At 39.7% G+C, this 12,564-nt stretch overlaps 1 protein-coding gene across 4 annotated transcripts in view; it reads right to left on the bottom strand.

Moving 5' to 3' along the window:
* Positions 1–12,564, bottom strand: part of LOC146371479 (MAM domain-containing glycosylphosphatidylinositol anchor protein 2) — a 194,748-nt gene that overhangs the window by 75,316 nt on the left and 106,868 nt on the right. For all 4 annotated transcript variants that reach the window (XM_084953559.1, XM_084953558.1, XM_084953561.1 and 1 more), the window contains exon 7: positions 78–169. In XM_084953559.1, the coding sequence (XP_084809685.1) occupies positions 78–169 (92 nt within the window). The remainder of the gene's footprint in view (positions 1–77; positions 170–12,564) is intronic.

Consider the following 12,564-nt stretch of genomic DNA (forward strand, 5'->3'; position numbering starts at 1 on the left):
TACACTCACTAACATTAGCTCAATATTATACGCATAACCATGTGTGCTTAGTCTCCCAGTGTTTTCTGTTACCGTACCTGACAGGATATCTTTACTTCCCGTCCAATCTGGATGTGGTCATCGTTGTGGTAGGGATCTGGAGTGATCCAGAATCGTCCCTTTTTCAAAGCTGCAATTGAAAAAAGAAATAATTTGATAAGAATCACATTTATATTTATATTTATACACTTCACGTGTTGATTCTGCAGCATGGTGCTGGAACAAACCCTGAGATATTCACAGTGGGATTTGGCTTTGGTTGTTATATTGATGTGTTTTTTGAGATATAATCCCAAAGACAGGATTTTATAGATTTTAAAAAAAAATTTTCCCCGCACTTTTACTTTGCTCAACGTCCACACTTGAGCTGTAAATCACTGTTATGCATCTCAAGTGAATGCGCTATAAAGCTAAGTGTGTGTGTGCGCGTACCTGTTCAGTCAAACACACATTGTTCAAAAAGGCAGTGAAAGCCTGCATCAAGTCACAGCTGCCTGAAATACCTGATCTGAGCAACTAACTGAGCAAAATATGATATTTGCTCCCCAAGACGTGTCATTTCTGGAGCAGGGTGGTGAAATTGTAAAAGCATCTTCAACCCAAGGTGTAAGAGTAGACGATGACAGGACAACTGCAACTGGTTTACGTAAACAACATCTGAAATTTGATCTTTTGATGGTGCAGCAGGGTCAAACAGAGAACTTAAAAGATAAAGCAGAAACCTGTGTCTGTTTGAAAGGCCAACGCTTTGAACCGGCATTAATATTGATAGCTACACATGGAAGAATCCTACGGTACTGAAGCAGGTTCACGCACACTACAAGCAAACACACACTGTGAAATTGGAGAGATACCTAACAAAATATCCACCATTTCTAATCCAATTTGGTTTGCAAACTCCATTTTCAAAGCATAGCTTCTCTGAAGAGAAAAAAGAAGATGATTTCATTATAATGCATGCTGTATTGGTTTCAAACCCCGCATCTACTGTTCAATTCATCTCCTCAGCAAAAAAGCTGACGGCACCATGGAAATCTTTTCATCTAGCAATTCCCAAGTGACATTATCATATTCAGTTTGGTAAAGGGAAAACGAAAACAAAACCTGCGTGTCAGATTTAAACACAGGAAATTGAATGTGCAAAACATTGTGACGCCTGCCAAGCTGCAAACTGAAGGAGAGACGAGTGACACACGCCTCCTTGACATGATCTTCCTCCTCACGTTTGAAATCAGTGTCGGCAGGCACAGAATCCTATTTCTGATGCATGTCAGATACAAATATTACAATCATGTCAGCGCTCTCCAAACACCAATATGCATTTGCATTCACTCTTGTATCCCATATATCCTTATTCTCCAAGGCACTGCCTATCAATCGTGAAGTATAATTCCATTGCGCTGGCATGGAAACTGTGACAATTGACATTATACGGTGTGCATCCTTATATCTGTGACCTTTATGGATACAAAGCATTATCAGGAACCTAGATTCATTTCCTGTTTAGACTCAGCTCGGCAACACATTGAACAACTCCTTCGTGCATTCCTTAAACTCAACACAAAGAATAAGGTTATTGAGAAAATATAGAGTTCACAGTTAAACCCAGTTTGTGAGTGTATGTGTAAGGGAACACATCAGACATGTCAGAGACATCCAGAGATAGAGACGCGTTTACATTCCGACAGTGGGAAAAGCCTTTTGGTGTCCCAGCAACATCCTGAACAGAGTTGGCTACCACGTCTTAAGTATTATCCTATCCACACACACAATTTGCAAACACACATTTCCACATAACCATGTGAGTGGCAGTGTTGTCATAGATGACAGTGGATAAAGATTTGGATTATATGCAAACGTCTTTTTCACATTCCTACAGCTCAGACGTATTCTTCGGGCAACAGACTGCAACAAAATGAGGTATTTAACGGTCGCAGGTCGGACTCTACTTCACTGTGAGGCTGGATTTCATGAAGACGTCTGTCAGGGGGGTCGATCCCCACCATCTTCTAAACTACACTCATGTCAGTGAGTAAATATAGCATTAAATATACATTTGCTCATTAAAGGTCACTACTCCAGATACATTAGCTCTAAAAGTACCTGCAATATTTATATAAGATCCCATTAATACTCTAAGGAAAAAAAAACAAAAACATTATTGGTCTGCTGTGTCTCCTCTCTCACTGGACCTTTTTATATTAAAATGCACTATAATTCTAGTGCAGATACACTCAACTGACCACATGAATCATGCGTTCACGGATGAGAAGGCCCTCTGTTGCAGTGTCTGATGCAATGTGGTGCTGTGGACCAAAAAAAACTCAACAAAAAAAAACATTTTAGTTACTTGCATCCACTTCATATCTGTTAAATTTAGCTGATGATTCACTGGCCTGTCCATGAATGCATTTATTTTCTCCAGTGATACATTAAACAAAAAGAAAACTATGCGGTTAAAGGTGTTCTAGATGCAGCATGAAAAACGTCAGCTTAGAAAAGCACTCACAGCACTGAGCAGAGTGTAACTGTATGAGAATGAACACATTAATGACTGTGTTAAAAACAATGCCGCAGCAGCAGTAATGCTGCAAGCTTTTAAGTCATAAAATAGATCTTCATGCGAGCTGCATATCAGTGGAGTTCACTGATGTACACAGATGAAAACATAACACTAAGTATAAGCACAAATTATGCACCTATCCATCCGTAAAATAAAAATATAGTTTCAATTTTACATCTTGAACCATGGCTTTGAACCACAGCTAATTTTGCTATATGTTTTACTGGGAAAATTGGAAATAGGTGCAGACATGTACTGAAATGTGGAAAAATAAATTGGAATATCCTACATAAGGCAAAAACAGAGTTTGTACAATTGTAACAAGGTTGAAAGTTAATATTTGCTATGACCACTTTTATTCTTTCACGATAGAGGCAGGACAATGATTTTATACAGAGTGGCCCAAGATCATCAGCTAAAACTGCTTATCTTGCTGACTCAGTCCCCTGTTGTTTGTGTTGGTAAAGCTTTATTAAAGACTTTCTTTAAGTAAATCTCTTGCATCAACTCCCTACTTGTTGCCTTTATTGAGCCAGTTATGACACTACTTTTACTAATGTTGACGTACCCTTCCCTTATTTTTGCATAGAGAAGCAGTGCACATCAAAACAGCCAGCAGTGCATATGTGCACTCATGCATATTTCAGAAATGGTTCCTTCCAAGTCTCCTCCACATTCAAAAATCCTTTCCTGCCTTTTTATCTGACCATTAATATTGAATAGCAAGTAGGCATTCCTTTAAATCAACTACATTTGTGTACGAGAGAGATAAGTGGGCATTACTTCTCCAAGGTTGTAGTAAATTTTGCTGGACAGCTGCAGTGACTAAAATGGCTCCTGCTCCTTTATGCATGGGAGAGAATCTAAAACTGGAAGTATTTTAAAAGGAACCGTGATGAGTGTGTGAGGTGAGAAGTACAGAGATGGGAGACTTTATCGGGTGACGGTGCGTTGTCACTCTTCCCTCCCCAGTCCGGATAACCAATTCATGGCAAAAGTCACATGAATGTTTTATGAGGGCTTTGCTCGGAAACAGAACTTTCCCATTTGCTCTGGTGGCAAACTGTGCCCCCGACTACTGCTACACTATTTTCACAACATCATTAATATCTTACAAGAGTGCTATTGTGTGTGTATATACAGTTGGAGTCTGTGCATAAATACATATATAAATATGTATGCACCTGTAAAAAGACAAATTGTAAAAAACGTGTGCATTTCAAAGCTATAGCCCTACCTTTGTAAACTTTGGGAACACTTTTTAAACTGAGTGCCCACTGACCAGCTTTTACTGTCAGGAGTATCATATCTGATCAAATCACTTTTATCTGTCAAAATTAGGTTTTACGATACAGCTACATGGTTCAGGCTGTTTTGCAGAAACATGGTGGATCGCGTGAAGCAGGTATTTAGCTGAGAATGAATGGACAAATTAGACACATAACACACACTGTGTCTCAAATGGTGCACTTTTATACTGACCACGGCTATTTTGAGTATAAGTGAGTTCACACTGAAAGGTACAGCTGTGTGAAAAGACCCAAATAGTGCGCTTAATAGAAAAAAGGTTTGACACATACTGTGGTATTATTTGGATATTTATGTGGGATAAATTGTGATATAATGAAAGAAAATGTAGTAGTATGCAGTAAGAGACCTGACAGGTTAGAAAAACTGCATACACACTGCAAGTGACGTGGGAACTAGAGACCATGGAAAGTGAAAGATATTATGTAACTTCAAGTGAATTGGGCGAAATAACTGCCAGTGAAGGGAAGTGGGTGGAACCAAAGATAAACTTTTCTCAGCTTCCAGGTGAGTGACTGAAGCGACTACCAATGACAGTGAAGATTAGTACTGATTGAAATATATGAGGTTTACCTAGGCAACAGGAGCCTGGAACATCCGCAAGGGACCAGCAGTCACAGGCAAAGCGATGTCTGTTGAGCAACAGTGTGTAAAGCACGCAGGTAACATCAGAGTCCCAGTTCTCTGGTAAGTGCACAACTTATCATGCCCTATTTGAAACAATATCCAGTCTCAGTTTCGAGTTTATGTTGCACTTTCCGTACCGCGGAGCGAGTAGCTTGTGAAAGTGAGTGACTGCTAGAAAAACAACCACAAAGAGGTTTTTGCCAACCGGTGGAGTAATATACATTTTTCCCCATCAACTTGCCAGTTGATGTGTGTTTGTGTGTGTGTGTGTGTGTGTGTGTGGGGGGGGGGGGGTGTCTGGGGCTTTAGCACTTCATTTCCCTGCAAATGCCATCAACTTCCAGTAACCACTTGCCAGCCGTTTGGGGAATTAAATGTTTCCCTCATGACCAGCGGTTGCCAGTGGTCTCCAAGCTGTGTGACTGGTTCTTTATTTACTTGACCCTGCATTGTCATCCTGATTGTCACTTAGAAAACCTTACTTGCTGATATGGACCGCAATCTATAGCTAATAAGTGAGAGTCAGACTGGTTTACTACTTTTATCAAGCTCCCATAGTTAAGTTATGATGTCAGAGAAGTGTTTTTTCAACTCTGTAGGGAGAGGACAAGAACATATGGAAATAAACTGTAAAGAATATTATAAATATACAGTATAAGTATTTGAAAGAACAGTTCATTGTTACCTTTAAAATGTCTTAAACTGTAATGAAGCCCTAGCTTCGCGTATCTGCTTATACACTAGATTTACGCACAAATATCAAGCACCAGCATAAGAAATCCAGCTTTATTATTAAAAGCAATGCTGGCATTGCGCAAGTCAACATATGCACAAACAAGTTCTGCATGCATTATAGATGAACTTGGAAGCCCGTTGCTTTTTATCATCATCAGAGCTTCCTGTCATTGAACCTTGACTATGGCAAAATGCTGAGTAAAACATAAACAATCTTCAGCAACTTTCTTCATGGTAATATCAAGAGATAAAAGGTTCATCTGTTTGTACTTATATTTGCATTGCATGTTTCCGGCATCTGATTTTCTTGAGAGGTTGTATGCTGTATTCTTTTGAATCATTACCGATCATATTACAGTGTGCCCCGTGTTTCCTTTTTAGCTGTAAACTGAAGGGTTTTTGCCTGTAGCGAGCCCTTTTGATTCTCCATAGCTTTAATGGCCTGTGGGAATAATAGGTGGCCTGTACATAAAAGCGCAGATAATCACACAAAGAGAAAAGCCGTGGTTGAGGTCTTCTTCTACAGAGACCTCGTGACACACGGCGGGATTACAACGGCACCACAGGGGACCTTCTTATTCGGCAATGCACACAGCACTGGCATTCTTGCTATAAGGACCACATATGTATGCGTATAATATAAAAAAAATAAAGTTATTAATCATGGAAATACATACACGGAGCCACACTGCGAAAAAAAAAATATGTTTGAACATGTTTTTTCCTTCACTGTCTCTCCAGTGCATCGCGTTGGCTTTGTCTGCTGGAGAAGAAAGACTTGTCTCACTCTCTTCTCACTCTGAATCATTATCCTCCTGTCTACCCATCAGCCCATCTCATTTTTCAGTCAGCCCTGTCTGTCCATCTCTCAGCAGGCGTCGTACTGCGCTCTCCATTCATTCTTGTGGAGAATATCAGCATGTGAAGCTGAGCTCATCTCTCTGAGCCAGATGGATGTCTCTAGAAACTGCCACTCACTTCATCAGCTCATCTCAAGGTTAAGCGGGGGGGGGGGGAAAGGACAACGGCCAACAGGACGGTTCAAAACGCACATACGTTCACACGTATGCACACACATATTTGCTCCGCCAACTAAACACTTTTTCATTTCCCTCTTATCACTCTGTGTTTTCACATTAGCACCAACACATTCCCCATGCATCAGCAGCTTTACAAAAATCACAGCCACACACATCCCCATCCCTAAATGCTGCACCCAACCTTCACGCTGACCTCTGGCTTTAATTTATGTTTAAACAGGTATGCGCACATATAAAGGCATACTCACACACATACAAATACAAAGACGCATAGAACCTCTCTACGGCCACAGCGCAAGAGCCGGGACCGCCTGTGCCAGTCCTGACCATCCAGCCGTTCAATCTGGCATTCATGAATGGAAATATATTCAGCTTTTGACCAGAATTTATTCCAAAGCAAATTTGATAAGGGTCATTCTCATGTTGATTCACATGCTGACAGAGAGGTTTTAAAAAGGCACGTCATTTTTGTTTTCCCACCACTAAACAGTCTAAACAAACAGCAGGGAGCCCCCAGCGAAGGACTGTATTTTTGCTTCTCTGTGTATGACAGCAGCAAGCTTCCAATCAGAGTGACAAAAATGAGGATGGCGGTTGCTCGACTTTGCACACATTTATGCTCAAATATGTGTACCCGTGTACTGTAGATGCATGCAATTAGTTGCACCAGCGTTAGCAGTTCTGAATAATGAATACCTTTGGTATAAAAGCCTGTAAGCACCTTAAAAAGGTGTCGATGCCCGGATTCGCCGGGACATCGAGGATGTCGAGGATGAATATCTGATTTTGAATCTGGTCAAAGTGAAAGCAATACGCGTTTCTCTCACACAACACAGAAGGAAAACATATTTGCTTTGGGAATAGATGGGAAACACATGCACAGAGAGATGACTGTGTCTGTGTTGGAAGACATAAAAACACAGCGCCAGACCAACTGTCCATTTCAACACCATCTACAGACAGTTCTGTCATAATTCACCAATGCTCCATTTGAAAGCTGCCTCCTCATATTTGCCACCCTCCCTCCACCCCCAAAAGAAAGAAACGACTGAGTGCAGTGAGAGTGTCTTTGCATTGTCACAACTGATATATCACAACTGGTGTCTTTGTCGGTTATAGAATAGACTCAAGTGGCAGAGAAAAGCAGGATATTGACCTGCATTTGAAGACGTGTTGCGGATCCCTAATCCATAAAAAGGATCCTGTCAGCAGGGTGATGTGATGCCAGTAGCTCGCTGGGCCGGCTGTGGAGATGGCCAAGCCCTGGAAGGCAGTCTGGCTGGTGGGACAGTATGGCCACCGAAACTACCATCTGCTAGGGAGAGATGTGTGTTTTCACATACACAGCCCCCTTTGGCAACAGCAGTTTGCTAGGGCTTCTCAAGGACTGGAGACAAGAGTGAACAAGCTGAGATAGGCAAAGAGGAGGCCACAGGGTGACCCTGTAAATTGAGCAAAATAAACTCAGAGGAGCAGAACCAAATAATTTAGTATTTCACGTACACGTGAAGTATAGCAATAGCTAGCCACTTATGGGTACTCTCTCCTCCAAAGTGCTTACATTTCCAAACATTTAGCCTTCAATGCCTCTTACTTACACACGACACATTCATTAGAGATTGGCAGAGCATTGACATACACACACGCATACTGTACACACAGGCAGGCAGACAGAAGGTCTGTTCTTTTAATCCAGCAGTTGTGCCATCGTGTAGCTCAGTGAGGGAGATAGAAGCAAGGACTGCCTTTATGGCGTGGAAGTATTCAGACTGTTTTGAATTTGTGGGTGAAAAGGGAGAGCAGATCACAGTAAAATGCAAATTGCATGTGGGTGATAGTAAGTGTCTACTTAAAATCTGAAGAAGCACCTGCTGCTAAGCAGAGCTCCAGAGTGGCCCACTGAAGAGGAGAATGACACTCCAAAACAGCACTGGCTACTTTTTTAGTTCAGCTAAAGCTACAAGTAAAAGATCCAAAAGGCTGTGACTGGTTCCATAGTGCAGGACATGCTACCAATATCCAACCCGATATCACATCAATAGGGAATGAGATCAAGTCAGTAGATTCAAAAGTATATGTACAATAAGATAAAGGTCCTCTACACCAATGACATGTACAACAACAGGTCCTCATTTTTGGTCAAATTAGTAGATGACAGAGTAAATACCCTTTTAAAGAGATCAAATTTTGTAACTAGTAACGCTGAATTAAAGGTACTAATCATTAACTATTGCTAACCGACCTCAACCACTATTGCATGGAACAAAAATGCAGGTAATAGAAGGAAGCATATATTTTGTAGATCATAGGAAAATTATTTATGTGTTAGAGAAGAAGAATAAAAAGCAGCATTTACTACAGCAGTATTTCTCTGTCATGTATGAAGTGGGCTGTATGTGGCACAAGATGTAACATGAGTTTGACATCCCTGATGTGTATGTTTGGGTCTTTGTTAATGGTCACAACCTCATAAGATTCACTAGAAGATCAAACTCAGAAATCCTTTATCTGTACACTAGGACTGAAAGCTGGATTAAGCATAGTGGTCATTGTTCTTTACAATGTTTGGGTTATATGCTTATGTGAAATAAGGGATTTAGCATATAATGTGTAGCTGCAGGGTACTTTCAAACATCACAATTTTGGGAAATCTAGTGAATGCTTCTGCTAAATCTACATTCCATAAACAGAAGCAACATGTGTCAGATTAATCTCTTGTAGCTTTCCGAGCATTACTTTATTTATTCCTCATAACTCTCTTTTTTGTCGTTTTGTAACCTTTTTTTTTTAAGATTTAGAAAAAAATCTCCAGAAAATTCTGTGATGGGGGGGAAAAATAGAAAAAATCTGATTTGCTTCTAAATTCAAAGACCTAACAGTATCCATGGTGATAGAAGTTTCCCAGTAAAAATGGAAATTTAGCACAACCCCATCCTGGCCCACCCACCAGCCCCCTTAATACAGCGCGATGCTGTGAGCTTTCTTTCATGCCGCGTGACACTCACTTACAGGAAGAATCACTTTGAGGGAAGCGCAACAAAGATGCCGCAAAAGCATGAGTACACAAAGGAGAAAAGGTTCTGAAAAAGAATGACTCAGTTTGGTTTTAAGAAAAGCAGTCGTCAAACAGATTATAATTATCTATATCATGCTGATACGGTCGGAGCGACTGATGAGACCAGCCTTTAAGTATCATGTTGTTTAAAATAAAGTACATTGTGCTGATGCTTGCACTTAAGCCTTACAGCAGAATCTATTTTTGGTACAAATGATATGTTAAATCATTGAATGTAGACATATATCTACCATTGCACAGCTATGACGACCACAATTATTTGGTGCATGCTAATCCCAAAATTGAAATTGAGTCAGTGACAGCTCATCAGACTCAAGAGAGCGATCCTGAGATATGTGATAGCCTCCTGAACCCACCTCCTGCCAATTAGTGATGTCAAGTTAGACAACATCGCCTCTCTTTTTAACTAACTGTTCCTCACAGTTTATTTTCCTGTCAGATAAAAAAAAAAATCAAAAGAGCATTGTTTTTGGCTTTTAGAGCATTTATTCTATTTCTAGTGTTTGGTCCAAATTAAATTTGACACCAGTGATGTTTTACTTGACTTTGGATTGTTTTGCGTCACATGATTGTGACAAACTGAGGCATGATTGTGTCACCTCAGTTTGTCTTCCTTTCTAATTGACTCTGCTTTGATGATATCGCTCGGTGTCCAAGCTCAGCTATCATTCAAGTTATCTGATCAAAATACGGCCCTTGTGAAAAGTGTTATTTCCACTGTCTGTCGTGATTGATCCCAGAGCTGTACTGACAAGAGGGACTGTTCATTAGTCAGATAAGAATGTGCCCAATTTATTTTCTTTTGTCAGAGACCTTTTATTTGCTTTATCACATGTTCATTAATTGTGTCATTTTGACTGTTGCACTCCCTTTCTATCTTTCATTTATGTCTGTTTGCTGTTTGATGTGTGATGACTCATTAATTTTATGTACCTGATTTCTTGTCAATTCTTTACCCACCCCTCCTATCTTACTGCTGTGGTCTAAACATCTAAATGGAAGTCAAAGTGATGTAAGCGGGTTTTACGAGCCTTTAAGACTTTAAAGTCTTTCATACAAGGACGCAGTACAGCGCAAAAGTCTCAAGGCACCCAAATGTCTTTATATTTTTTTTAGGAAAACAGATGCAGCAATTTACTGAATGATGCAAAAACAAATGGGAATGCAGCTTTTAAGAGAAAAACAGAGTTCAGTTTTAACAAGCAGGACATAAAAGCCAATGTTTGTTTGGACCGCCTTTATTCTTTAACACCAGCTTTCCTGAAACTTCTTTAAGGAGTCTATAGGAATAGTTCTCCAGGCTTCTTGAAGGAGATTCAAAGTTCTTCTTTGGATGTTTCTGTCTTTTGTTCTGTTCTCTATCAAGATGATCGTGCACAACCTCAGTAATGTTAATATTCTGGGGAGGCCAATCCCTGACTGATAGTGGTCTGCTGTGAGTGACTTTGTGTTCAGAATTCCATGAATTCCATCAATATTCCCATAACAATATAAAATGTTCAAATTTGTCATTCTTCAGCTTTTTCTTCCTCTTTCTCTTCCTGAATAATAGCTTCTTGATAGCTACCCATCAACTGAAACCATCTCTGATGGGATGCAAAAGCACTGTGTCAGGTCATTGCCGGATTCTTTCCTATTTCTTAAGGACATGACTTGCAAATAGCGTTCATGTTCTGTAGATAAGTCCTCTTCAGGCCTGCCACTTCTTCTTTTTTCCATCACTTGTACAGTTTCCTCAAAATGTATCTATGTACTCACTCTATACTATGCAGAGATATGCCAAGTTTTCAGGTAATAGCTCTTTGGGAATCACCTTGTTGGAGCAAAAATACTATTGTATGCCTGTCAAACTATTTATGGCATGTTTCATAGATTCCATTAATGAAATAGAAACAAATTACAGAAAGATAAAAAATAAACTTGGTTCTTTGCTAAGTTGTTGGTTATATGTGGACACAACAGTGGCACGTCTCTTGATTCACAGGTCAGTGCTTTTACCTCCTAGGACCTGGCGTCCACATATGTGGACATCACATTTTGGGTTATTTAGACCCAAATACTCAATTTTGCTCTACAAGGGCCTGATATCCACTTACGAGGACATTATACTGCTACTGTTCTATCAAAATTTTAAACGAATATCCTCATATATGGCTCTTATTGTTCTTAAAAACAAAAATAAGGTTAAAAAAAAAAATCTGGTAATTCTTTGTTTTTACATTCATTGGGCCCCGATATGCCCAAATATCAAAGAGAAATTAAAAATGCATGCCGTGAAAGAGTTCGGGTCTTAGGAGGATATGGTTTTAGAAATATACATATATATTCTTTTAAACATGGTCAGGTACAAGGACTCAACAGAAAAAAAAAAAAGAAAAAAAAGAAAAGAAAATCTTGCTCCTTGGAAGCAAAATATTAAAGAAATGAATGGTGGTTCAAGACTTTTGCACAGTACAGTAACTCCATAATGACTATTTTTTTTCTGTTGCTAAATCAATACAACTTTAAGAACAGTAACAACTACATAAAATATCCAAGTCAGAGTTATATAATGCATTAAACTTTTATATCTGGCGTGATGGCACAAATAAAATACTTATTTGTCTGCAAACCGCTGCATATCAAATCAGTGGCTGCGTATGTGTTTGCTACTAGATATTCAAGCAGAATAATGCATATTCTTCCTGTTTAACTTTTTATGAGTGCAGACAATGCTCCATAGGCTTAGACAGATGACAGAGGTCTATATATTTAAACAACACATGTTTAATAAAGGCAGTGAATTCTCTTTTATGATATTTTACTAAGATCTCATATGCGACGTACTGTGCATCCAGATGTGAGACACATCAGCGAGTGTGTCATATTTATTGCAGTGACTGCCTGCAGTGAGCGTGCTCTGACTTATTCGCTCCTATGGGACACCTGACATCTCCTCTTTGATGCAAGCCTTTCAGTTCTTAAGTCTTCAACTGTATGGGCACTTTCACAATACGGAGACGGGGTATATCTGTCAGGGGGACCATCAGAGATGATTTGTTGATGATTTGATTTTCAGCCTAGGGAGCATATGGCTGCATAAATAAATGCTTCCAAACAGACTCAGCATAGCGCCGACCTGATGATGGAGCTGTGGCATAATCTCTGAGATGGAAAGAGAAAATTATGACAAACTG

Source organism: Perissodus microlepis, chromosome 15 (genome assembly GCF_051167445.1).
Source record: "Perissodus microlepis isolate ML-2025 ecotype Zambia chromosome 15, ASM5116744v1, whole genome shotgun sequence".
Lineage (NCBI taxonomy): Eukaryota > Metazoa > Chordata > Actinopteri > Cichliformes > Cichlidae > Perissodus > Perissodus microlepis.